General features: G+C 39.0%; 1 protein-coding gene across 17 annotated transcripts in view; it reads left to right on the forward strand.

Moving 5' to 3' along the window:
- fam49ba (family with sequence similarity 49 member Ba) overlaps positions 1–25,830 on the forward strand; it is a 67,833-nt gene extending 42,003 nt beyond the window's left edge. For 7 of the 17 annotated variants that reach the window (XM_088643482.1, XM_088643486.1, XM_088643483.1 and 4 more), the window contains 10 exons: positions 10,976–11,058; positions 13,094–13,215; positions 14,115–14,220; positions 15,811–15,947; positions 18,621–18,698; positions 21,513–21,629; positions 22,548–22,627; positions 23,506–23,632; positions 23,738–23,808; positions 25,020–25,830. In XM_088643482.1, the coding sequence (XP_088499608.1) occupies positions 10,986–11,058; positions 13,094–13,215; positions 14,115–14,220; positions 15,811–15,947; positions 18,621–18,698; positions 21,513–21,629; positions 22,548–22,627; positions 23,506–23,632; positions 23,738–23,808; positions 25,020–25,083 (975 nt within the window). In that variant the 5' untranslated portion in view covers positions 10,976–10,985 and the 3' untranslated portion in view covers positions 25,084–25,830. Of the gene's footprint in view, positions 1–8,879; positions 8,964–10,975; positions 11,059–13,093; positions 13,216–14,114; positions 14,221–15,810; positions 15,948–18,620; positions 18,699–21,512; positions 21,630–22,547; positions 22,628–23,505; positions 23,633–23,737; positions 23,809–24,034; positions 24,219–25,019 lie in introns of those variants that run through there. The other 10 variants (XM_088643496.1, XM_088643497.1, XM_088643493.1 and 7 more) reach the window with 3 other exon arrangements.
- The last annotated feature ends 2,067 nt before the right edge of the window (positions 25,831–27,897 follow it).

Below are 27,897 nucleotides of genomic sequence, written 5' to 3' on the forward strand. Positions count from 1 at the left end.
CCTGCTTTGAGGTTTCTTCCATTCTTTGGAGGGTGTGCAATTCCCATCAAAAGTGTGATGAGTTGTAACATTGGAACTGAAGCTGTTTGCCTTTGCATGCCAAGTATGCAGGAGAGGCTCCCTGAAGCAGTGTACTATTAGGAACGAAGAACAGAAAGATGGACAACTGGGTTGTACAGCCAATCTTATGTTGTAATGAAATAGACCTTCCAAGTTACTCTGGAAGTAGGAATTAAAAGGCAGACAAGCTCTGAAATTTGATGCAACACCCTAAACATGTCTGTAAGACAGATTTACTTCTTCACTGGGAGTGTTCGATACTGTTTTATTAGGAATTGCTTTGCACATTTTTTTCCAGTGCTTTCTTTACAGTGCTATGTAAAAAGTGCCTAGAGTAGCCCCAGTGAAAATTTCCCCTGCACAATAAAATAACATACAAAATTGTGTGAGTGCATTTAATAGAGAGATTAAATTTCAATACAGTACGTTAATGAGTGTTTTGGCAAAAATGCAAATCTATAAATAATGCTTAATTGATTTTCACTTAGCATATCCACATCTCTGCAAGCATATGTAGTCTCTACAAAACGGAGAAGTAAAATGTGTAATAAAATATTACTAGTTTTAAAAAGTCAATCTCGGGTCCACTGAAAAACATGAATGTGAGAAGCAATGTGGCCAACTGTTGGTGACACTACTGTTCTTTTCTGACATTGTTCTCCTCACAGTTCTGCAGGCTTTGAAAAGCAAGAAATAAAGTACAAATTATTTTCTTAACCATTCGTCCCCTGAATTGGAAATAAGTGATGTAGAGAGTCATGTGGAGTAATGATCAGGAAAATGGTGAAAGGCTATGATCCATTATTAAAACTACCGTTGTTAGAGTTTTATTATTACTTGCATGGAAGAAGTTTATGAACCAAGGTGTTGAATATGTTGAAGGTGTCTTAGAGATGGGCCTGTGAGTTCAAGAAGGGTAGCATTAACCAGTTGTTTTGTGCAGCTTTCATGATTCACTTTATGTAATGTTTTCTAATTTCTCTGAGTTTGTAGTGCTCCAGGAGGATAACCACAAGGGCAGTGATGAAGCTAGCAGCTAGCAATGGAAATGGTCAGGAGAAATAAGTCAGACATCAGTACATATAACATTATGTGGGGCTTTCTGTGGCTTTGTATGCTCCTGGCTTTCCTGTTGTTCATGAGAAGAACTCTTTCATAGCTGCTATTCTGTAGCTTCAACAATTTATCCCTGGTGTAAAAAGACAGGACTTTATCACATAGTTGAAAAGTGTGCATCACCAGGAAATTAAGGGATTTAATCCTTATTTCTGATTTCTGTTACACAAGTTTTTGTCTTCTGTTTGGATTTAGTGAAAGTGTTACTCTTTCTGTATGTATTTTGAAGGTCAGAGCCTGTCTAAGATGAGCTCATTGTAGTTGTCATTCTATTGTTCTCATGGAAACCTGTTAAAAGTACAGGGATGACAGTTCAAGGCCTTCTTAGTGAACTTTTCATGAGGTATCAATTTATCAGATCTGTCTTCAGCTCGCAAGCATTCAAGGTCAATAAATATTTTTAAAAATGTACGGAGGCATGTATAAACACGCTTTCTTTTGCTTGCTTATTTGTCTAGTGAAGCCATTTTAGCTTCCTTTTAAGTCCACAAGATGTCGCACTTGGCCAGGACTTTGAGTTATTGTGTGGTTTGCAGTTTCAGGCCACATAACAGGTCTGACATTGACTTACTGGCTTTTCTGGTAAGCAGTCCTAGGAAATTTGGACTTTTTTAGGCTAGTTCCATACACAAGGCTAGCTACACTTATCAACCCAAAGTAATACTAACCATTAGTTCTAATACTCTGGTATTTTAGTACTTACTGGATACACTGCTGCACTGAGACCTACACAAAGGTAAAGTTGATGCGTTTAGTGCTATACACATCTACTGCTACAGATTAGTAGCGTTCAACATAGACCTGTCCTCCCATATCTTCTGTATGATATTTTCCCTGAACAATAAAAAAGATACCGAATTGTCTTAATAGAAAGCTTAAACTTCATCATTAAACATCATTAATGAGTGTTTTACCATAGAAACTGCATGCCCATTAATAAATCATTTATTTTGTATACTGTGGCATGCTGCTACAAATTGGGGTGAATTGGAGAAAAAAAGACTACACGTTTGGGATTACTATTTTTTAATTAAATCACAGTTAATTAATTTTTAATTTACAATTTAAATAAATCGGGCTCTTCATGGATATTGAGGAGCCTCATAAGTGCAGTAAAAGGTTTTGTGCAAAAGGAGCTGTTTTTGGCTTTGAAAATCTTTGTCTCAAAAAGCTTGCAAGCTTTGAAATTTAAATTTCAAATCCCAAGTGTAAACCACGGGATTCATATAAGAATAAACTCAACTTGAACAGAAGGAAATATAGCACCTTTTCTTTTGTTTATGTGGAAGCAGTGTAAGGTTTTTGTCAAATAAAACATAATGTTGTTATGTTTATGAATCACTAGTGCTGTCTATTCCTTTCTGCATGAAAACTATAGTTTTGTTTAGTGTTCCTACTCTACTACAGTTCCTACAGTTTTTTTTGTATTGTACTAAGAATACTTAGAATATTTATTTTATTTAAATATATAAAGAAAATTATTCAACTCACTAACGAATAACAAAGAACAATTCAAGGTATCTCCATATAAACCCAATGCAGCAATGTTTCATGCTGACACTTGTGTAAAGCATTTGCAGCGACGACACAGCACTGTATATATTTACAATATCAGTGCTATTACCAATAAATTTGTTTGCTCAACCTATTTTCCTCCTTGTTGTTGGGTATGAATATATAAAATATTGTAAGAATGGAAGCAGAATAATAAATCACCCTGCAAAGTTAAAGCACAGTAAGATGTACACAGGTAGCTATATGTAAGCCTATTGGATGTTATTTGCTCTTGATAAGTTTCTGCGAGTATGTTAAATACAGAAAACGTGGAGTCAATAGCTCTGCACTGGTTTGTTCTTTGAAGTTGATACTGTACTGAATCTCTGTTGTAATAGAAACATTTATTGTTATTTTCCTTCCCTAAGAGGGCGCTGCATGCAAACCTATTAAGATCAGTCTTCTGCATTGTGGTAACTCCTCTGCCAAGACTGAAGCTTTTTTAATATACTAGAGCCTTTACATCCCTGATTTATTCTCGACATCCCTATTTAAATTCATGTCTGCTCACAGCAGTGCTTGCAGTTAATGCAAAAAATACGCCAGTGATTTTTAAAGAGAAAACCAGTTCTTGAATGCAGATTTGAGTGGTACATTGATTGGTATTTGGAATCTTTATGCTAAGACTTTAACTGGCTTTTTTAATAAGTACTGTTCCATGTCACTGAATGTCAGAATTTTTGACTGTCAAGTATTTACAAAAGCTGAGATGCGTAAGCCAGCTCCACTCAAAATTTCAAATTGGCTGATTAACACTTTTATAAATGTATTCTGCTGCCAAAACAGGTACATTAATACTGTACAGTATGTGTATTGGTAAATCAGACATACATTACATTTAGCTGATTATTTTTGCTGATCATTATTTGGAAAAACTGCCAGGAAGATGTACAGTAGGGATCTATGATGTAAAACAGCAAACTGTTGAAGGCTCTGCTCCGTTTATAGCCCGAAGAGCTAGCCACACAGTTTTCAGTGTGCTAAATTTCTGCACTGTTTTGATAGCTAAAGCTCAGTGGAAGAGCCCATAGCCTCCTCAGCAGCATCTTTAATGTCATGTGGGAGCCCAGGGCTTTTTGAGACTCTGCACCTGTTTTATCTTGGCTAGGGGTAGCTGAGGGGAGAAACTGTAGATCTCCGCTCCTGTGTGCAGAAATCAGAACCCCCCTGGTCGCTGATTCACTAGATGCTTCTTCTTGCCTTGTTAGATATCCTGCCATTTATCACCTCCAAGAGGAGTCTGCACTCTCTCTGCTTTTATTGGGTTGCAGTTATTTATTTTGAAAATATCTTTATGCCAAAGCTTTTACCTGCGTTTTATTTTAAAGAGCATCAAAAGGTAAACGTGATCATGGTTTTATGTTTTCCTTATAAAAGAGCTAAGAAGCACACCATTTTTTCAATTATATCTCCAGTGTCTGTTTAGGGACTGTAAGCCATACTAGTCTTTGTTCTGGCAGCACTAAGGAAATGATAACTGCAGGGGAGATATTTCATGCCAGGAGTTGGAACAGTCTAGGTCTATTTAGTCAAGAGTAGGGGAGTCTTGGAGTTCCTGGAGGGCCTTGTGTTTTAGCACTTTTGTTTCAACGTGAGAAGTCACTTAATATTAAACTTAAGCACCCTCTTTTCTAAATTGGATATAGGGTTTTACAGCTGATTACAGAAGGCATTTACTTAATTAGAGGTACAACTACCCATAAATCACCTCAGAGCCCAGATAGACCGGTTTACAATTAAGCAGCTATTTGTCACCTCATAAACCCCTGCAGTTTGCAGAAGTGGCTGTCTAAGTTGTCAGAGGCACAGAATGGAATGTTTATGTATTGCAGGGGCAGTCAAGACAGTCAAGACCAGTGTGAAGGTTCTTCACTGATGGCATCCTGTCTTGTGCTGGCCCTAGCTTAGAGTGGCGAAACACAAAATGATAATGGACAAATGAAAAGGACTATAACCAGTGGAAGATTTCGTCATTTTTAGCTATGATTTTAGATGAGATTTGTGGCGGCACATTGGCAACTGGAATAGCAGGTCAGTGTAATATCCCTGCTGTGCAACTCAATATACCCAGAGCCGAATCTACATCTTTCGAAGACCTATATATAATCCATGCTATAAGTAATAAATCACATAAGCAGCCAGCGCATAGTGATTTATTTTCCAGTTGGCTCTTTCAGTTCTTGCTTAAGTACCACGAGATTGGTACTGTTGAAAAGGCCAGCTTGTTTCAACATTAATGCATGGCCAGTATGCGTTTGCTTCTACTTGATGTAGTCTGGGTGCAGCAAATGTTAATTTGCGTTTTACCTAGAGGGGGGGATTGGCAGGGTAGGGGGGCCAGCTCATGGAGTAGAAGCGTTAAGCTGTTTTCGGGCGGTCCACGGCCCACCTCAGTCTGAAGCCGCCGCCGAGGGAGACCCTGTGTGGTTTTGTCGCATGACAGCGACGGCGTTCACCGCGGGGGTTGATCTGGCGGAAGGGCAGGCCTGCGTGCAAGCGCCATTTAGAAAGCCCTTCTCCGTTTTCCGCCTGTCTGATCCCGACAGCTTGCAGCACCGCGCGAGGTTGTTAATGGCCCATGTGATCTAATGCAATGTGGCGTGTTGCTGGGAGAATCTAGGTCAAGTTTAAAGCCATATCCTCTGCTTGCCCCTGGAATTCCATGGGCGCGGCATCTCAGCACGAGCGCATGTGATGTAAACACTGTAGTAGCGGTTTCAGTGAAGCACTGAGCGTGAGGAGTTTTTGGGGGTGATTCTTTCAATATGTGCAGGTGGGTTCAAGAAAGGTCGTTTAATCATGCAGAGAGGTTTAGCATGGTGCACACTGAAGAGATTGAGACCTGTTTTTGCACAGGTGCTTCAATGAATGTCCTGGATAAGAAGGTCTTCCATACCATTCATAGTCATATCATATAAGTCTGTAAGGTCCTCTGTTTTTTTTAAAATTAGCTCTTTAACAGAATTGCTGCAGGTATTTTTGTCTATTTTGAGTGTTGAAAACCTTTTCTTCTTCCTTTTCTAGGAATGTCCTGACAGCAAGGGTTTTCTCTTTCTAAATAACTAAAATTCGTGGGTCCTTTTAAGGAGGTTATGCAGCTAAAATGGTTGTTTTTCGGTATTCTAAAATGTTTTAAAAAATCAAAGAAATTACTATTGCGTGCTTTCATTAAAATTGCTTTACTAGAAGCATTCCAAATGTACAAAAAGGGTCATATCTTTAAGAGACTTAATTCTCCTTTGTACAGCAGGTACAGATTGGAGTTGGACCATGAAACTGAAACTTGGCTCTGAGTTGTTTCCTAAAAAAATGTTTTCATCCACTTTAAGTGCTGGCCCAATTTTGCCTTTTAGATTTGTTGGCGTTTTTACTGCGTACAGTGCAGTGTTGTCAAATGTGCCCTCAAGTCACAGACAGACCACCTTCGCTTGTTGGCAGCTGAGGAAATAGGAGCATGCTAGCTCAGTAAGTCCCCAGTGCAAAGTGAGCCCTTTTTATGTAGACATATTTTAATGTTTTCTTTAATTGTAATACTTTCTTAAATCTTTAGCATTTCAATTGACTATTTTACCTGTTTTTCTCCGCTGCTAGCAGTTGTATGTGTGACTGTGAAAGTGGCAGATTGGATAGTTTTCAGCAACCACGTTGTATAAATAAGGTTGTCGCCAGTGAATCTGTGCCATACTACCCTTGTTGTTTACAAGCAACAAGGTAATTTTGTTTTTTTCTAGTTGCTCTAATAACATCAAATGCATCTGGTGTTAAATTATCTAGTCTAATTGCCAATAACCATCCAAACATTTTGAGACCTTCTGTACAGATAAAACTTAAAATGATTGCATGATGTGAGACCAGAGATGTAAATCCCTGTCTTTATATTGATTAATTGTATTATTATTGTGTGTAGCACTACGCTATTGGTAGATCGTAAGTAACATGCATCATGTTACCATACGGTTTTGTGTACTTTAAAGAGAATTGAGTAGGGAGCTACGTCAAATGGGTAGGGTCTCATTCCATGCAGAAAGGTAAATGTTGAGTTTTTTTCTGTGCTGTGTACCTGAAGAAGGCTCCACAGAGCCCAGACATAGCGTTTCTTTTCTTTATCTTTCTGCGTGGAATGAACCTTCACCTGTTCCTTTTAAAGAGAATGCTGTTTTCTTTTTATGTACTTTTACCCCTCCCCCAGTGTTTAATCTGGAATTGTTAATCAACTTGGCTTTATAGATAACACCCTTGCCTAACATGGGAGGAACAATGCCTTCCACAGAAACACCCGTCCCTTATTTTTCACAAAGCAAGTTCCTGCTTGCCTATGTGAAGAGAGTGGTCTGTCTCTCGCTGCCCACCCTGCAATTCTGCAAGAACTTCCCATGCGTGAGAGAGCACCGTTGTGCAGCAAGAGAAACCTTCCAGCCTGCTTCCGGTCTGCGTAGTTCCACTTGGGAAATCCCAGACAAAGTCGACCAGTCACATGGCCCATCTGACTTTAGGTCGTCCACAGGGGAACCCCAAATTCATAAAGTCTGTCTGTTCAGACAGTTGTTCATGTTCATAAGTAATGACCTTTGATCTAAGAAGTTGGGCATCTCTTTGAGAAGCAAAGTGGTGGGTAAGGAGAACAAAAGAAAATTCATGTGAGACTGGGTACCGGAGGTCAGGAGCGGTGTCTGAAGAAACAAATCTGTGAAGCAGATTCCAGGGCATGAAAAATCCAAATCTGTAGTTGGATGGAGAGATTTTAGATAGAAATGAGTTGATCATTGAGAGCTGGGGGAAGGCATGAACCTAGTTTAAGTGTTATTGTGGTGTGGATGCCTGTCTGGAGATTTGGAATCCCTTTAAAAGGATGCAGACAATCTTGAAAGGGAGAGAGAAAATGCCAGTAGTTCTCCCATTGAATTTTAATGTGCTTTTCTGTAATCAGGCAGCATTTAAGTATAATGTCTAGCCAACCTCTCACTTATTACATAATACATCAAAGCACAAACACAACTTCGACAGTGCTTTTGCAGCGCTTTTAGAGGTTATTGAAAGGTTGAGCGATTTCTTTAATCTATTTAAGGGTTTTCAGCATTAAATGTATTTTGTTTTGATTTGCTGTAAGCAGAAGAGAAGAAATAGGATTTGCATAGTTAGCGGTCGTAACTGATTCTAGATTTATTATTGTGAAATGCTTGGACACAGGCTGTGAGGCCTTTTGTGGGCTTTTGTGTAAATATATCTTTGAGAGACACTCTGCTTTTGGGCTGAAGTATTTTTATTTCCATCACCTTTGTGAAGGAAATTTGGAACATCTGATTTGTAACAAATATTATGATACAATCTTGATTTCACACAGGTACACAACTGAGGATGCATGCAAAAAAAAAAATCCAAAACTTTCTAGTCCAAAAGCAGATTTACAGTGCAGTGTTGCAGAAAGTGTTTTTGGTAACCTTGCAAAGAAGTTTGCTCTTTCCTGTAGTACAACACATGATGCATACCTTTTTTTTCCTTTTTATCTTTAGTTTTGAAGGTTAAATACTTGGTAAAGGATGTTTGATTAGACATGGTTCATTGGAGTGCAGTTCTGCAACTAAGTTGCAATTTATGAGAACTCCCAGTTAATTGGATGAAATTGGAAATATGAATTTAGTAGCAGACTTTCTGGTATGACTTCACTTTTGTGAAGTTTAATCTGTGGTTCCATTCGTTGCATAGTGTCATAGGCACCCATTGTTACAGGGCTCTGATTGCTCCTGCAGGTTTAAACCATATAGCTTCATGAAAGTGTGAACAGCTGTGAGAGTTTCTTGGTATTCTGCACGATTTCGGGTAATCCACGATGCTGTTTGAAGGGAACTTTGCAGTACTGTTTTCCCAAGGTAAAAGCAAGGCAGTTGTCCATGGGGAACGCATTTTCTGCGTTTACAGATAAGATGATGGTTCTTGGTGTGGGACTACAAAGAAATTTGCTTCCTGATTTTTTCCAGGTACCACAACTCAGCGTGTTGCTCCAGTCTGCGTCAAAACCACCAGCCACAGGTGTTCGCAGCTATACGCTGACTCGACTGCTGGCGTAACCTTAAACGGGTGCTTCCCTAATGCACGTCCCATCCTCTCCCGTTCCCTGGATCTAAATAATGTTGCCATTCTTCCCTTTTTAGGTTGTGCTGGAATGGGTAATCTCATTAAGGTGCTAACAAGGGATATAGACCACAATGCTGCAAATTTTTTCTTGGATTTTGAAAGTAAGTCCCCACAGAGTGGTAGAATGCCCCCTTCTCGCCACTTGTGAGCGCCAGAGTATTGTGGGGGAGAAGAGATCACCACTTAACCTAGACTGCATGTGCTTCATGGTGCACAACAACTTGATCTCTTCCTTGAAAGATCAGATCAGTAACTTCTTTCCATTCTTTCTGCATTCATCTGCAATCTAGTGGTGACCAGTTCCGGAATACAGTACTTACCTATGAAGAATTCTGACTGAAAGCCCTTTCAGTACAAACCTGCATGGTTTGATCACCCTTCATTATTGTTTATATTTGGTTGGACTTTTTTTCTTCTTATATCTGCTAAATGTTAAGACATTTAGCTTTTAGTATGCAGTGCTCTGCATGAAGGATGTCTTAGAATTCAAGAAAAACATTTTTTAACCTCAGGGGGTGTTGTTCCTTAGGGTGGCTCCGATATGTTAAGAGGTATCTGAAAACCTCAATAGAAAGGAATATTGCCTCATGATAAAACGTGCTTTCTCATATATTATATTGTTTAGTATGTAAAAAACATTTAAAGGAGTGAAATACCAAAATCGATTTTGCATCGCGCCCTACAACTCACAACTGGCAGCTCACTGAAGTGAAGCCAGTGTGAACCTGGTCAGTACCTGGATGGGAGACCTCCTGGGAAAAACCTAAGGTTGCTGGTGGAAGAGGTGTTGGTGGGGCCAGTAGGGAGAGCTCACTCTGTGGTCTTTGTGGGTCGTAATGCCCCAGGATGGGAACACTATAAAAAGGAACCATCCTTAAGATAAGACATAAAGCCAAGGTTCTGACTCTTTGTGGTCATTATAAATCCCAAGGTGATTCTCGAAAAGAGTAGGGGTGTTAACCCCCTAGCCTTTACCAGTCACAGCCTTCTAATAATCCCTATCTAAGAATTGGCTTAATTACTCTGTTTTCCCCACTGATATCCGATGTGTGGTGAGTATACAGTGCGCACTTTGGATGCTGTCACACCATCCAGGTGTGTGCTACACGTTGGTGGTGGTGGTGGAGGGGGGGCACCATTACTTGTATAGTGCTTTGAGAGGAGTGTCCAGAGAAGCACTGTATAAGTGTAAAGATTTATTATTCTTGTTTAATTTTCATCACCTTCATTCCTTGACTTCTCCCTACAGGATGAATTCTTTATCTTTACAGTCTCAAATATTAAACCTGCCAAAAAATTATCTTTACAGCAGAGTGCAGTGTTTACAGGAGATTGCAGTCCCTTAAAAAATAGAGGGTCGGTAGTCCATTCACGGAGGACTGCATTACTAGGTCAGTTATTTATAGGTCAGAAAGACAAACTGCCAGGCAGGTCTCTGCCTCTAAAACCTCTTTAAATTGGGATTGCGGTTCAGCTTCTTCATTCTTCCCACCTTTTTTGTATTCCTGGCTCAAGAACTTGAAGAAAAGGCTTCACAGATTCAGTGCTGTTCAACACCCTAGTAGACAGGACCCAAGGGGCTCTCTAAAGATTAGGTGGCCAAAACAGAATGAATTACTCGGTTAACCATGAGAAACTCCTGCTGTGGAGGCAAAGGGGGTCAGCGAGGACAAGAACAAGTCACGGAAATGACAGGGCAAGGCAGATGTACAGGAGCTAAACTCTTTGAAGCGTTTGCATGGTATTTATAAGCTGGGAATCCTCTGGTGAAAGGCCTGCTCAGTTAAAATTCTTCATAAATATAGATTCATTCCTGTAAACTGGTCACCGCTCCATATCTTCTGCGGGGTTCAGGGGGTGTCAAAGGGTGCAGACGTTAGAGACATCTGGCAAGTGCCGCCGCTCACAGGAAAACCACACAGCGTCTATGGAGTTCAACAGTTGGCGCATCTGGGCAGGCCTGGGGTATCTGCGGCTGATAACGCGCTGTCTGGAGCCGGAAGCAGTCGTGTGCCCCCTCTACACCCTGTAACTCCTCACTCCCTCGGATCCGTCTCTCTGGGTTACTTCCTTTTCACATACAGGGAACCTCTCTCTCTTCTTGTCTTAACAGGTGCCTTAACATGGGGAACCTTCTTAAAGTTTTGACTTGCACAGACCTTGAGCAGGGGCCAAATTTTTTCCTTGATTTTGAAAGTGAGCTCATTTATTTTTCTTTCTCCTTCACCCTCTCCTGTCAGCCCTTTCCGTGCTCTTTGTCTCCCTTCAGGTTTGCCACGCCAAGCTTCTTGCATGCCTTTGAGATTTTGTGCATGGCCGCTATAAACGCTATGCAAATTGTGATCAATTGCATTGAATGATGTGCCACAGATATTGGTTTACTACATAGGTTATTATATGATGGCTTTTTCTGTGTTGTCAGACTGTAGTGCAAAATTGACAATTCAAGCATTCATCACAATTTAGGTAGGAGCCATTCACATTAACCATTCAGTTTTATCTCTTAAAGTATTGATGTTCACACAATTCCTCATTTTGGTTTTATGATTAAGTTTTCTGTTCAAATAAGCAACACTCTTCTGAATACTATATAGTAAATGCATTGGGGAAACATTTTAAAAAATCCTTTCAGTGGTGTGCATCCTTTTTAACAACCTTGTTGCTGTGTACATGGAATTAATGAGTAAAATCCAGATTTAGTTATGCTAGTAACAATATTATATTAATTACAAGCTAATCATTTATTTGAAAGCTTAACAAAAAAACAGAGAAGCAGAGAAGCTAATATGTTGCAATAACACACATTTGTTATTGTGAAATCTTCGGCATTGCTCAACTAATGGGATAGTCTTGTCTGTTATTACCCATTTGGACATGCCAAGACAATTGAGTGCCTTATGAAGTGGATTTTCTATCTTCAGAATTCAAAACTGGGATAAATAATAACTTAGCTGTTCACTCCCACCTTCTCAGTTCTCAGTTAGTGCTTAGCCTTGCTATAGAATATATGTTCAGGTGTCTCTCCCATCCCCCCAACATTGAGTGAACCAAAGAGTAGGTGTGTTTGCCAGTAAATATGCTCCACTCTGCTTTTGCTTAGCCAGAGGGATCGTCTAGAACTGCCAGCAAAAAGGCAGAAAGTCTTATTGCTCTGCAGTAAGTCAGCTATGCACTCATTGTCCTCAGGCCCGATTTCATTTGTCTATCCTTGCATGGTTTGCTCTTAATCGGGAGCAGGCCAGCAATGGGCATAGCTTTCAGATACCCGCTAGCACTTCTGCAAAAAACAAAAAACCCTGGAGAAGCAGATAATTCTGACTCCAGCTCTAGCAAGCACTGACCTTTTTTGGGTTGGTGAAGAGATCTGAAACCCAACCAGCAAAAGAAATTCCTTAGTTACCACACAGCTGCCAGAATGTTCTATTTTGTTCGTCTTGGTATTCCATTTTGCTGCACATTTTACAATGAAAATCCACTCATACACACGAGCTTGTTAGAAGGATTGCTACATATATGGTTAATGGAGGGGGATATTGGGTTGCTGGGATAATATGAGGGATAAATTTAAAGTATATAGTAGTAACATTGTATTAAAAAATAACTAAGAAATAAGAAGCTGGCCCTTAGGCTAATTACTTTTTGTTTCTTACAACTTTTAAGGTACAGTAATTAACACAACCTGTTGTCTTGAATATCTTATTCCCAGTTTCTTTTGGGGTAGTGTTGCCTATAGTAATTCTATGGCCAAAGTACTGTCAGTACTGCTCCTTCTTACAGTACGAAGAACTCCTTACAAAATGCCATTATAAAAGGCAAGTGAAAGCTGTTATGTAGGTTAAGTTATATCTCAAATTGACACATTTCCACATTAGGCAGTGCAATGTACAGTGCACCATATGAAGAGTGTTAAAGGACATTTCAAGAATGTATCGTCACAATAACTGGGAAGGAATTTCCTTATTCATCACAACTACAAATTGTGCAGCCTGCCACTTCTTTTTAAACAGAAAAGGCACACTAGCAATAAAGCACGGCTTTCTGTCCTAGCACTTGAGTTGTCGTTTTTGCACGCTTCTAATACAGCTTAGGGCTGTAACACCGGGTGTTTGTGAGCACCTTAAGCCTGCTGGCTTTCTCTCTGGGGCTGCCACCCGAGCCTGCAGCCCCAAGGTTGTGGTCTTTTCCAAGCTTTTGCTCAGACTTGTTCTGACTCCTGTCTTGATTTGCTCAGACGCACAGCCGACAGAGCCAGAAAAAGAGGTGTGGGACCAGGTGAATGTAGTGCTGAAAGACGCCCGGGGAATCCTAGATGACCTGCAGTCTTACAAGGGGGCTGGAGATGAAATCCGAGAGGTATTCCATTGGGTGTCCTTTGTGTCTGCCTGCCACTGTGCTGCTGAGATGATGTGTGCCAGCAGTGCTAATGATGCAGAACGGGGTTTGAAAACACTACCAAGTGCTTTATTTAAGCACAATTTTATGCATATTAGGCCATAAATGGGCAGCATATCTACAGAACACAGTATATTTTACAACTCGTGTTCAGTTAGCAGACTTTTACAGTACTGGCCACTGGACAGTTGCATTCTGATATTAGTCATGTTAAGATCAATACAAGTACAAGGATACTATTATGCACCTCTTCGAGAAAGCTGTTAAAATGAATGGTTCCTCCTAATGATGATAGCAACATGTTTATATAGACAATTTTAGATATGTGTGAATCTCTACAGCTGGGATATATGTTTTTATTCTGTGTTTGGATGGATTTAGAGATGGGAGGTGCATTTTAAGACGGCCTTCCATCTTTCCACTCCTAGGAATCGCCATGCACCTGTTCATGTTGCTGTGATGGAGTGCTAAGCCTCACTTTTCCACAAGTCCTCATTTGCTGAGCCACAGTTCAGGAGCTCAGGGTACCACAGGAGCCCACTGGCTTGGTCACACTACACTACCTCCGTTTTTCTTAAGAGTCAATTGGTCCCTGTGGTTGCATTCAGAAAGAGAGGGAATAAATCTCCTCCTCTTGAAACCAAAACATTTCTATATTTTGCATGGACTTCCTCCCCAAAAATAACCAAGTGTAGCTCAAAAGAAAAAGTGGAGGAATTTGTAGAATGCAATTCCGTCTTCCCTGAAGTTAACACCGTTCCTTTGTTACACAATGAATATTTCTCCAATAACAGCGCTGTCGTTTTAATGATTGTTGTTTTCCCTGTTTTTTTCTGGTGCTGCTGTTCTTCATTCAACAGGCAATTCAGCACCCCAATGATGAAAGCCTTCAAGAGAAAGCTTGGGGTGCTGTGGTTCCTTTAGTAGGGAAGCTAAAGAAGTTTTACGAATTCTCTCAGAGGTTAGGTGAGTACAAAAGGAAATGCAGTATAATGATTCCTTCTGAAATATTAACGTCATTCTTTGTGGGTAGGGCATTTTTTGTTCCTGTAATAAAGTTCTTGCTTTCGGTATTCAATAGATTGACACACAGGTCCTTGTTAAACATTACCTGCTATTTGTTTTCCTAACACAAAGGGGATGTCCCTGTTTATGTTACTTATTTCTTAGAGTGCCCCCACTCTAGTTGACAAACTATAGCCTTGGTTTCTGTAATGAATATTGTCCAAGAATAAGTGGTTGCTGCCACTGTTGGTTATATAACATAAGTAGGTCACATCTTTCGTCCTTTCCACTGCATTGAGCTAATGGCACTTTATGCATGATATGCATGATGCAACCCGATTGGCTTTTGGCTGTCGGCAGAGTCTGAAACTCTTTTAGTTTTTATAAATTTTTTGGCAAGTTCATTTTTTATAACAATGAGGATATTGTAGAAACCTGGAGTGTTTGATATTAAATTGGAACCGTCTTTTTCCAAATTTGGGCATATAATGTGTTTTCCCCACTTACTTTCCTGTGCTTCCTGGGATATAGACAAGATGCTTTCCTTGAGACTGGCTTTGTTTTCACTGGAGCAGCAAAATAACAGAGGCCTGTAGGCTTTGCCTTAACTCACTTATGCGGGGCCATGAGTGCTGTAAGAAGTCGAATCACAGTTGCATTCTGATCTTTAGGCTTGTAACTGTCCCTCCATGATTTGACGTCTGATGGCATTCTGTATTTTAAGCTTGTGTTTTACATTTTCAGTCCAGCCCTCTCTGGGAAAGCTCGCTGTACAGATGGTTTGTAACCTACTTCCTTTCACTTTAAACTTGGCCCATGTGAAAATCTAGCCATGACAGTAGTACGAACACAGCATGACCACTCTGTTAGATTTTAAATTAGTTTGGTCCTTATGCGGTATTCCTGAGTAAGCGTAACAGTAATAAATAAATTAGCACCTATTTTTTTCTCATGACTGACTGCCTTTGCTCACACACCTGTCTGGAATTCCTCATTTTTATCCGCTGGTAAGAGTCCATCACAGATAAGGATGAAGTGAATGAACAGCCAAAGGCAGGGACTTAATTACATTAATTAATTTATCAATCTGTCTTAATTAGGTTAGTCTGCTGTCTGAACAAAGTCTCCATTCTCATTGATTTAGCGAAAAACAGTGTCAATTATTAATCCATTCTATATTATTAAATATACCCTTAGTTGTATCCATCATTTTATTGATATTCATTAGAATATATTATTTTTGTGCTATCACTGTTAGGAGGGAAAAGGAGGGAAAGACTCATATCCCTTCTGCTTTCTTAAAACCTCAATTATCTTGTATTTTCGTACAATATGAAAGTATTAAAACTGGAATAGCATTACTTAAAGATAACTAATCACTCCATTAGAAATAAAAATGCAATGTGACTGGTATGCAATGCAGTCTTATTCTTCTCTTTAATAATAGTCTAAGGAAAACCAGCAGAACTATCTGCTCATCTGTTCTTCTCATGTATTGCCTAGGTTGTCCTGTGGTGTCACACTTTTAATTTACGGACCTTTTTCTTTCAGAAGCAGCATTGCATGGTCTTCTAGGTGCCTTAACCAGCACTCCTTACAGCCCCACCCAGCACCTGGAGCGAGAGCAGGCTCTTGCCAAGCAATTTGCTGAAATTCTCCACTTCACACTCCGATTTGATGAGCTCAAGGTAGGGCCTACACCTTCCCCCCGTTTCTCTGGCAAGTCCAGGTTCGGGGGTTTGCTGTGACATGGGGATGTGGCCTTTGCCATTAGCTGCAACAGCCAACGAAGCCAGTCTTTGGCTTCAGCCTCTTTCAGGTCTGCTGCCGTGATGGGCAGCACCTTAATGTGGGGCTTTCCCCTCGGGGTGTGGGGGGCTTTGTGAGAGTCTTTGGTTCTTCCAGCTTCAGTAAGCTCAGAGGTTTTCTTTCAGCTGATCAAAATCACCTGTTTGCTGGCACACTGTTGCTGGGAAAACACCCAGAGATTAAACTGGATTTGAGCTCACTCATGAATTAAGTGTAGAATAAATGCTGTCAGGCAGGACTCTCTCCTACTTTTTTTCCCTTTGTTTTGTAGATTCCTCTTGGCCTGGAGACAGGCATGAACCTGCTCTAAGTGACGGTATTCCCTGTTTTCAATGGCAGATGTTTTTTTTTCCCCAGCTTTTCTGTGTAACAACACACACAAATGGTACCCCATTAGGCCATGCAATGGCAAAATGGGAGATAAAAGCTGGTATCCCTAAGCAGTTCATTAGTTTTGCAGTCATTTGGTTTCAAGATCCAATTTAGTCTCAAAGTGAAATTAGTTGTGTGATCTCAGGTCAATTTGCATACCAGTTAATGCTTCTTGGTTTTGATGAATGATGCACTTTGAAATTGGCTGTCCCAAACAGTTTTATTTTTATCATACTGTACCTGCAGAGATTTGAGTCAAATTAAGAAGATCCATTTAAGCCTGATATTTGCTGTATTAGCAAAATCCCTGAAAAGATGATAACTTGACATAATAACCTTGACTGATCCATTGCATTATAAGCCAATACTGGGGACTGTTTATAAAGTATCCCCTTTTGGTGAAAAGGATTTGAAGTGCTACATCTGGGAGAGAAAATGAAAATTGCTACAGTTCCAGTATTAACCTATAACTGAAAAGCCATTTGACTGTTTACTACGTTGTCTATGGTCATCACTGGAATAAGACGCTAAAAGTCAGTCTTTGTATACTGTAAACTGAAGAGTTTACTGAAGTTCTTTTGTTATCGTTACAACATGTCCTCACAGTCCTTTTTTGTCCTCAGTTTTCAATCTTGTGCTTCTCTGTAGAATTGCAAAGATTTCTTTTCCATGGATAATTGGAGGATTTCTGTCTTATTCTATAATATTGCTACACCATCCCTTCTGCATTCCCCTCCTGTGACATCCTTATGAATTGAGTCACATTTTCTTCACGGTATCGATATTCTCTGTAGAGTTTCATAAAAGGCAGCTGTCTCTTCTATAAAGAGTATAAAAAAAGAAACTGCATAATATTGCTGTGATGAAGCCTTCAAGCAATACTTCAAAAACTTGGGGAGCAAATACTTCAAAGGAGGAGGGTTTACCTCAGGGAGAAACAGTTTCATTAATTAACATTTTCGAAAACCAAGAATCTTGGGATTTGTGGTTACAGTTATCTTGTAAATGAGGATTGTTCTCTATTCCAGACCTTTACTTTAGGTGGTTTTCCTTTATTTAACACAATTTAAAAAACTGTTTAATTCAAAGCGACATACAGAGAGGTTCTAATTGGCTGTTGTTTTTCATGCATATTTTAGTACCAATTTCTGCAGCTCAGTTTAAGCATTATTCAAGGATAAGGCAGCAGTGTCCCTACGTGAGATCTAAACCTAGAACCGTGCACTCAGGAGTCCCTACCCCGGACCTCTGCTTCACACGGCTGTCCCACATTAGCAGTTAATTCCTTACAGGACAGTGTTCAAGAAATAAACTGTCTAACCAATTAAATCCACGGATTTCATTACTTAGTCCATTGAGGAAACTAGATCATGAGTGCCTCCCTTTTTTAACGAGTGTATTATGGTCTTTGATTTAAAGGGGAATTCTCAGACCTGTTAAGTCCTGATCACAAAATTAATGAACAGTATTGCAGAATTCTACAAATTCTTAATTAAGCACAAAATCATTAACTTTGTGAAAGTAATGTATAGTCAAACCCCTGGTCTTGCCAAGTTTGCAAGACTTTGTGATGTGATGCAGCCCTTCCTGCTCACTAGTCACTGTATTAATGTAATGTGATGTGCAAGCGAATGGGTATAGGTTGTGCCGCACACATTTCACAGTAGAAATGTTCCAATGTGATCTGCATGCAGAGCTGTCAAGTAAGTTTTATTTGTCTGCAAAACCTTCTTGAAATCAAGATAAATACTTATTTAAAAGAGAGAAACCTGCTTATTTACAATGTCAGGGGTCTGCTTCACGTCACCACATAGGTTGGTGTCCTCATTCTGAATTGCAGAATATGGCACTGTGCATACCTGGAAACTTAGTGTATTTTGTAATGTAAATGTGTACATTTCACTTTCATTGTGGTTTGAAATTCATTCATAAGTGCCGATTCTTTCCAACAGTGCAATATAAAAAGTGTTGCAGTTCTCCTTTAAAGGCTTGGCATATCTGGCAGAAATGTCGTGTTTCTCATTTTCAGCTATTGCTGCGGGCTGATTAATTAAATCACTTCATATCCAGGAAGGCAAAACTGTATTCTCTCCTAGTCTTATGACAAATGTTATCATAACATTTTAAACATTCTGTCTGGTCCCAAGCCATAACCCGTATCTTAATTTTATTTTTGACAGATGACGAATCCGGCAATACAGAATGACTTCAGCTACTATCGACGGACTTTGAATCGCATGCGGATTAATAATGTTCCAGTAAGTCCTTTTATTTGAATGATTTGAATGACACAATGCCCTTATGATGCTGCACTGCTCTTTGAGATCAGGAGTAATGAGATGTATGCATCGTCAGAGCTGACATTAATGGGATAAATCACAGATCTGTCAGGGATACTAAGTTGAAGCTTAGCCTTGTGCTATAGAGAGCAATCTCTTGTTTTTTTTCACAGCTTATAAGTGTATCATGGATATAATTGTAGAGCACAATCCCATCTAATGACTGCAGAGCCTAATTAGTAAGTTTGTCTCATCACAGAAAGTACCTAGACTGATGGTGGTAGTTTTGAAGACTTTGCCTTTCTGATCAATATAGAATATTTTATGCACTGTATTGTTAGATCTGTCTCAAAATAATTGCCAGCCCGTTAGCAATATACAGTATGAAGTTTCTCATATCCACATTTTAAATTATTGTTCTAAAAAGTGTTACAGAAAAAATGTTTTTAAAAACTATAGTTAAAATGTAAAAAACAAACATCAGGTCTCCATCAGTTGAACTTACAATTTCTTTCCTATTGCTGGTGTTAGATGAAGGATATGTTCAAGTCCATGTTTATTGTCATTATACTCATATACAGGTATATGGTATAACGAAATGCTATTTAGCTAGCTCTCAGACGATACGTAGCACAAAAGAACAACAACAATACAATTGTATAATAAAAGAAAGACCGAGACAACAGGCAATGTGCAAAACAACAACAGGCAATGTGCAATATGTTCAACAGATGTCACTATAATGTGGTTTTCAACAAATTGTCAAATTTATACTGAGTGTTCCCAGTTTATTAAGGAGCTAGTAAGTTGTACTGACAATGCTTTTAATTAATTAAAATTAATGTTAAGAGTCAATCTGAGTCTCAAGCAGATGCTCTTTCCCACAGAACATAATCTAATCTAATAAACTCTCTTCTTTACTTGTATATCTTTAGTGTGGCAATGGAGACAAAACCAACAGTTGGCCTTTGGGACACAAGTTTGCTGAATAGGACCGTGAAACTGTGTTCGTGGGTCTATAGGAACTGAAAACGCACAGGGCTTTATAAATATTCTGGCCCACTCATGTGCAGTGCTGTGAAGTGGTGTGGATCCACACCTGATGATTGCTGTAAGCTCTGTCTCCAGGGAGGAGGGCTAGAGGGAAGCAGTGCATATCAGTAATGCCTCTGGAGCACTGGGGTGTGAAAGAAAATGGGGTAGTGGTTTGGGGAAATTTGGGGTTATTCCCACTTTAAACATAAATTATCTAGCCAAAGGAATGTCAGTTTTATCTTCCTTATTGAGATGTTTGCATATGCTTTGTTAGTCCTTGTAGCCTTTGAGACAGTGGATATACTGTAGTTTGATTTAACCTTTATACTGTAGAATATAGGAAACATGGCAACAAAATATGGTTAGAAAAATCATGACTAATTACTGTCTTTTAAATTCCTTTTACTCCTGTCAAAGTAATATATACTGTACACAGAAATGAGTGTGGTTTGAGGGGTAAGCAGGACAATATTTTTGTATTCCATTGCAAAGATTTCTAAAATAAAATTAAACTTAGGTTTTCACCTATTTCCTATACTTTGTGTCCTTTAAGCTTATTTATATGGTCATTTATATATTTACAAAGTACCTTTCCACACCAAAGGGTGCTGACATTGAATGATAAAACCCGTACTTACAGAAGTGTAGTCGGTCTTGCTGTTTTTTTGTGTGCTGTTTTTGTTTTTTATCCAGTTCAACTTGTCAACCATATTGCATAGTTCCTACAGGTGAAAAGGCAACTGTTTTCTAATTGTTTATTTTAAGTTAATACAAGATAATTAGGAAAAGCTGAAAATATGAGGACATTTGGTCCATCTGACTTGTTTGGTTGCTAGCAGATTCTGATTTCCATATTCTGTTTCTTCTAAAACAGATTGAATATACTTTTAATTTTTATCCTCTGAATTGTCATAACCCAAGACTACTGACCAGAGGGCTTGTGGGTTCAGTCTGGTAGGGTGCTGCCTCTGTACCCTTGAGCAAGAGATGCTTTTCTAATTGCTCCAGGAAATGCTCTGCTGAGTGAGCTGTTATTCAGATTGCCAGTTTAAATAAGAATGTGTCCTTGATCAATGTTCTTTGGTAAAATATAACAACAGAACAGGATGTTTTTAAGTGGCAAATATAGTTAATATTTTCATTGCGAAAACAGTAGAGGCTATTCCTTCCATTCTTTGTAAAATGGGGGAAAAGGCATGTTTTAAGTGGCAATTTAAATGGCTCAATAAGCTGTTTGGTATAGGTTTGTATTGTTTTAAAATCTGCTTCTCATCCACTGGCATGTATGTGCAGTTTTCTTTTACTGGACCTCTGTTCTCTGTAATTCAATGTCCATTAGAGCAATGCAGTAGCATTGCATCATAGTTTTTAGATGGTGCTGTAAAAGACATTTCTATGAGCCTAATGTTCTTAGATGGCTTTTGCAAAGTACATTACAATTGTTAAGCTGGTTCAGGATTTGATTTGAATACTTTATCAAGTGTGTTGTTTTTCTCTGTTAGTAGGACCATATTAGTCTTGCTTAAAATATTCACTTAATAAGATTTTTATATGGTTTCCTAACCACTTACTTTCTATCGTTTTAGCCCAGCCTTACAGTTTACAGTGGGCTTTAAAATTTGTTGGATTCGTAAAATGGCTCGGCGAGGTGGGAAAAGTCTGTTTCTGCCGATGAGTAAATCTTTTTGTAGTAAATACCTGTGCCCACTTGCTTGGTAGTGAGGATGGTCCTCAAGCCTTTCATGCCTTTAATTACAGGCAGAGGGAGAAAACGAAGTGAACAACGAGCTGGCAAATCGCATGTCCCTCTTCTACGCTGAAGCCACACCTATGCTGAAAACATTAAGTGATGCCACAACAAAATTTGTGTCCGAGGTAAGTGCAACCAAGTGTGAGTAGCGGGTGCTTACAGCAGAGCTAATATTGTTGTTGCAATTGACTTTTTACCCAGTTTTCCATGTCCCATGCACCATGCTTTGTAAACCCACATTTTTCTTTATAACAAGGAATCCATACTTTCTTAAGGCAGAGCATGCAGTGATGGTTTGGGTTCTGTTGCATTACAGGATGGATGTGGGCACAAGCTCTTTGCGTCGCCTCCCTTACGGAGAGTTGCTTTACGTTGACTGCCAGCATAGCTGGGTGGACAGCCTGCTGTGTATCTCTATCCAGTGGTGGTCTTGTGCTCCACTTCAATGTGGCTTCAATACCAAAGTCCCAATCCAGTGTGTCACTTAGATTCATGAAGGCTATTAACTTCTTTTTTTACCCTAGCTCTCTTATTTGCCTTTAGTCAGTTTCATTTATTTTAGTATGAAGTTCGAGTTTCAGTTTGAGATGTCCATAGATCTTGGCTATATTCATCTTGCTCTTTTTTTTACCAGACACTATACTGGTTTTCTTTACTGTCTCATCAAAGATTGCACGTAATTTGGAAATGATTAGGATGGGTCAGAGTATTTCACAGTTATTTTATTTTTGAGTATTTTACTTTTCACATGTTTCTAATACTGGACACCATTACTGTGACCTTATTAAATGAGTTCTTCAAGTTGAAAATCGACAAGGCCTGAGAACATTGAAGCTCACATTATCTTTGCTACTTGCAGACCTAAAGAATGTGTTGTTCGCTATTATATATATATATTATATATATGTTTTATTTTGTTTTACGAATTATGACTGCCATTACCAGATATTTTGAACACTTTGAACAGTGAATTTTGAACAGTTTCTTCAGCATGCTGGATATGTCCTATAATTTTGTTCTTTATAACTTTTGTATTTTAATAGAACAAGAACTTACCTATCGAGAATACCACAGACTGTTTAAGCACAATGGCAAGTGTATGCAAAGTCATGCTGGAAACACCGTAAGTCGTTTTCCCTCTGTTTTTAAAAAAGGATGAAAGGGGAGGATGTCCTTTTAGCCTTAGTGTATAATGCTTGGAGAGTTAACCTCATGCCTGATTTAAATGAAAGAAAAATACTTCTTACATTTTAACATACAGAACTTCTCCCTGCATACATAAGACTATATACAGTATACCTACTCACCTTTTACTACTAGCTGTATTAAAGGGCTTTGATCTGTTTACTACTAACTATCAAATACTAGACTCGATGAGCCAATTGGCCTCTTGTCATTTGTAACTTTCTTGTGTTCTTGTTGTCCACACTTGGGCAACCAGTTGAAGTGCCATGTCCCTGCATGTGGACATGAGTTTTTAACAGCCAAGTGTGCTGACAATCCTATTTCCAGCACTTCTTTCCTTCTGGGAGCCAACACTTTTCAATATGGCTGTATTGTTAGCCAACAAGTATTCTATGAATTGCTTTCAAAAATCCGGCCACTGTATTTGCAAGAGCTGGAGTTTCTATATTTTGAAAAGTCTAAATAAAGATAATCTGAACTCTCCACAATGTTCTGCTCGTCATTATCAGCTCTAGCTTGACTTTGTGTTTTTTTTTAATATTGCAATTATTATAGTACATGAAAAGATGGAGTCATTAAAGAGCAATGTAAAATGTCTGTTTAGCACCATAACCTGACACAGGAAAATTCTACATATAACTCGTCAAGCTCGAGACCTGCATGTTGATCTGGTAATTCTCTTACTTCAGGTTCCCCATCTGGTATTTTGTGGCTTTTCTCCGTTTCATTCAGTTGTGTTGTGATTCTGTGAGTTTTCAACAGAGACCAGCGTCCTGGTACTGAAACCTTTCTGACTTGTTTCCTCGGTCTTGCCAGGGAGTACCGCAGCAGGTTTGCGAGTGAAGAGACGGCGTCGTTCTGCCTCAGGGTCATGGTGGGAGTGATTATACTCTACGATTACGTACATCCCGTTGGAGCGTTCGCGAAGACCTCCAAAATCGATGTAAGTTCCCCCATACTGCTTGTGTACCACAAATCAGACTAGCAGCTGTATAAAATCCAATGAGAGTATTCTGAAAATAAGACAATCTTATTTTTTCAATGTTAGATGAAAGGATGCATCAAAGTCCTCAAAGACCAGCCTCCGAACAGCGTAGAAGGCCTTCTCAATGCTCTCAGGTACGTGGTGTTTCTTGCCGTTTGTAGAGGAATAACCCACCCTTGAAAATGCCACTCATAACCATCGTTGGTCACATTGTTTTTGTCTTGAAATCAGTGTTCTGGTCAATATTCTGCTTAGAAACAAGTTGCCCTAGCATTTACGTCAGGACTGTCTAGCTCACTGTGAAATCTTTTTTTTCCTGGTTTACTTCTTCTTTTCGTTTCCATGTTTTTGTCTGAACAGAGGTAGTGTTCCCTTGCAAGAGAGGGACCTGGGAAAAGTTAAGATCTAGAACTGTGTTCCCTGATGACCACTCTAACATCACATAGTGTCTGGATTCTCTCTTTTCCTGCCTTCTCTGTACCACTATTAAGCAGACCTATTCTCTTTACTTTCTGATCATCTTTAATAAAATTGACATGAAGCAGCTTGTTGTCATAAGTGTCCGTGTTAGTGTTATTCCCGAATACATTTATGTTTTTATGTCTCTTATGGTTAGATCTTTTGTTTTTTCCCCAATTCAGGACTATTCTTTGAAATGTGATTATTCCAAAAATTGCAACTATGCATACAGGATGCATTTGCGCAGCTGTGCATAAATGATGACATGTAATCAACTGCCTTTCCCCATGTGTTAGTGGATAATTTCAAATAGCCCGGGATCCATTCCTGTCTGGGTACCTTCTGTGTGGAGTTTGCATGTTCCTATAGCTGTGTTTTTCTTTGGTGCTCCAGTTTCCTCTAACCTCCCATTCCCATAGAAATACTGGCTAGGTTAGTTGTGGGGTCTGTGAGTTGTCCCTGTGTGCCCATTCATGCCTTCCCTGCTCCTTGTTAAGATGCATCCTGTACAGGGTTCCCTGTGCTTCCAGGATAGGCTCTGGGTCATTGTTGCCCTTACCAGCAATAAGTGGTATTTTGATCATGAATGGATGGATGATTCCATATCTGAAGGGCTGGAGGGTTGAAATATGCGGTTCATAGAAAGTATAGTTCTGTGTTTGTTGGCTGTTGTTGTTATCTTGTTACATCTTGTCTTAATACTTTACTGTCTTGAAGAAAAGCTTTTTCAGATGCAAGGCTTTACAGTCAGCAAAGCATTAAAAATCTGTACATATTTGTCATTTGTCCAAAAATGCATTTTTGAAGCTTTCTTAGTTTTAACACTGTTAAAGAAACAGATCAGAACACCTTTGCAAAGACATTAAGTGCAGTTTCTCTTGCCTAGGTACACAACAAAGCATTTGAATGATGAGACTACCTCCAAGCAAATTAAGGCCATGTTGCAATAACACAGATCACTGAGACTTGAGCTGGCGACACATGGAATTTGGGAGACAGTATTCTCAAATGATGGAGATGCACAGAATGTTTTAAAAACAGAAAGAAAATGTTTAAAAATTTAGTAATGCAAACGCTTTGCCCTCTTTTATAAGAAAATAATGTTCCCGCTATCAAAATAAGCTGTCTTCTTTTTCTGTGCCAAAATCTTGTACGAAAAAAGAAAAAAAATTGCTGAAAATGGTTTTTATGTTTCTGAAAGGCCATACATCAGATGGCAGCTATAAATGCATACTGTTCTGGGGTTTTGTCTTTGTGAGGGGGGAAGTAATTTGACTTGAAAATTTAAAAAATATATTATTTTTGTCTGAACTAATATTTAATATTGCTTCTTCTGCATGACAGAATTGCCTCTTTCTGCTATTTAAGAACTAATACTTTTTTTGATTTTCTGTTTCTGCTTGTGTGTGAACCATTGAGGAAAAATGTTTAAATTATGTTTTGTTGTAAAAAAAAAAAGGTACCCAGCACAATGGAACTCAAAGATTAAAAATAGTACTGTTTATGTTTGAGATTTTTTTTTATTATTTTTTATAAGTTGTTTTGGACCTTTTTTTTGTATGCGTGTGTTGTAATTTTCTTTCATTTGGAAAAACTAACTTTAAAACTGTGATGTGTGCGTAACAACGTGGATGCATGTAAATGTACAACGAATGGCTGTTGGACAAAATAAAAAAAAATGGCTTTTCTTTTTCTAATGGTTGTTTACGGACATCACTGGCATGACGTCTCTAAATCAAGTTCAACTCAAAGATCCTGGATCCAGCCCAGGACTATTAAAACCTAATAGTATTTAAACCCTCATTCAGATTCCATAGTCCAGACACTGACTCCCAGCGGCCTGGATTTTACTGTACGTTAGTCTGCTGTGACCAGGATTCTCCAAACCGCGACGTGATTGGCTGAGAGCTACTGAGGTGGGAAGGGCTTGAGTGGATCAGAACTTCCCTGCATTCCCTGTGCATCAGCAATCCCAGAGCAGGCAACGGCGAGAATGCAGAGATGTTGGCTATAGCTTCATGGCTTCTACAGTTGGGTTGAATGCACCCTGCAGCTTATGGCAGATCCAGAATGAGTAGTTCAGACAGTGTGCACATCAGAGGAGTGCATGCACAAGGTCTCGCTCCACTTGTGCTGTTTTGGAGCATGTAGTGGTGAGCTGATGAATGATTTAAAAGGTATGAAATCTATTATATGCCCATTTGAGATTTAGAAGGATATTCCGAATAGTATTAGACCTGTGATATTCTGCTAGAGGAGCCCGAGCAGGGGAAACTTTGTTCCAGCGTGAGATGTAAGTTATTGTACTGTGCCTTTCAAAAGTATTAAGTTTTCAGGTTTTTTTGGTACTTTAAAACTTGCAGTCATGACAGTGTAGAGCTGACAAACTGTGTAGAGCCCACTCCTGACATTTAAAGCAAATAAAGTAAATTAATAATATGAAAGAAGTATGGAAGAGACTTAATTGAATGTTCTATAGCACACCTAAATTAATTTCAACCTAAAATATTATTTGATATTAAAACAATTCCTAATAGATAAAGTTAAGCCAATTAAACAAATGACACAAAACATGTTAATATTTCAACATTTCATCTGAGCTCAAATGATGAAACATTCAGTATGTGACAAAGTGGATTCAGTAACTGGCGGAGCTCCCTTAAGCAGCAATAACTGTAGCTAAACATTTTCTGTAACCATTGATCAGTCTCTTGCATTGGTTTGGAGTTCTTTTGGCTCATTCCTTATTGCAGATCTCCTTCACCTCTGTGACATTTAGGAGCCACCTTGAATGGACAGTTTGTTTCAGGTCCTTCTACAACATTGTGATGGACTTTAGGTCTAGTCTTTGACTTGGCCATTGTAAAAAAATTCTGCAGCCATTGTTTTGTAGATCTGTTTGTATGCACATACAGAGGGCCTGATGTCTCCACTAGAATCCTCTGGATTTATGGTTGTGTCAATGATGGCAAGCAAAGAAGCCTTGAACCCACCATGCTTGACAGTTGGGATAGGGTTCTGATGTTTGAAAGCAACGTTTTTGGTTCTTGCCAAAAACCGGTTTTTGCCATTGTCCATGAATAACAATGGCTTTGAGTCATTGATTAATCATGTACAGTCACATTAGTCAAGGTCATAGTAACCTGCAGTTCCTTGGTGGTTACTCTGATATTCTTTCCTTGATGATTTTTTTTTTTGTTCTTGGAGAGATTTTAGGTAAGGTAAGGCAACCACAGTGGCTGGTCTTTAACATTCTCCATTTGTCTGACAGTGGGTAGGTGGATCCCCAAATCCTTTTTGTAACTCTTTCTGGACTGATGAGCCTCAGTGTTACTTTTTCTGAGGTCCTCAGAGATTCCCTTAGTTTGTGGCCAGACTTGTTACTGCACACCTGTGTGGTGAAGACCAAACTTATTATGTTTCTGATCTTTATATGGAATATAAAATATTAATATATAAACCTTCCAAACTCAGCTCCCTGCAGTACCTAATTTACCCAATTATTTAAAAACCTGATTCTGATTAAATCCTTAATTGAGCTAATGAAACTGGGGGATTCAGTTCACTTATTCACATCTTGTACCTGAATTACTCATTGTTTAAAATTAATCATTTTGTTTCAAGAGATGTGGAATTGGTTACTGCCGTATAAACCCTATTAGATATTAACATAGTCTACTTAGCTCTGGGGTTCAATTTTTTTTGTCTCAATGCAGGTGCACAACCTTACGTTAATGAGCCACATGATTAGTTGAGTATTACTG

This window comes from Lepisosteus platostomus, chromosome 8 (genome assembly GCF_059453375.1).
Source record: "Lepisosteus platostomus isolate fLepPlt1 chromosome 8, fLepPlt1.hap1, whole genome shotgun sequence".
Taxonomy (NCBI): Eukaryota; Metazoa; Chordata; class Actinopteri; order Semionotiformes; family Lepisosteidae; genus Lepisosteus; species Lepisosteus platostomus.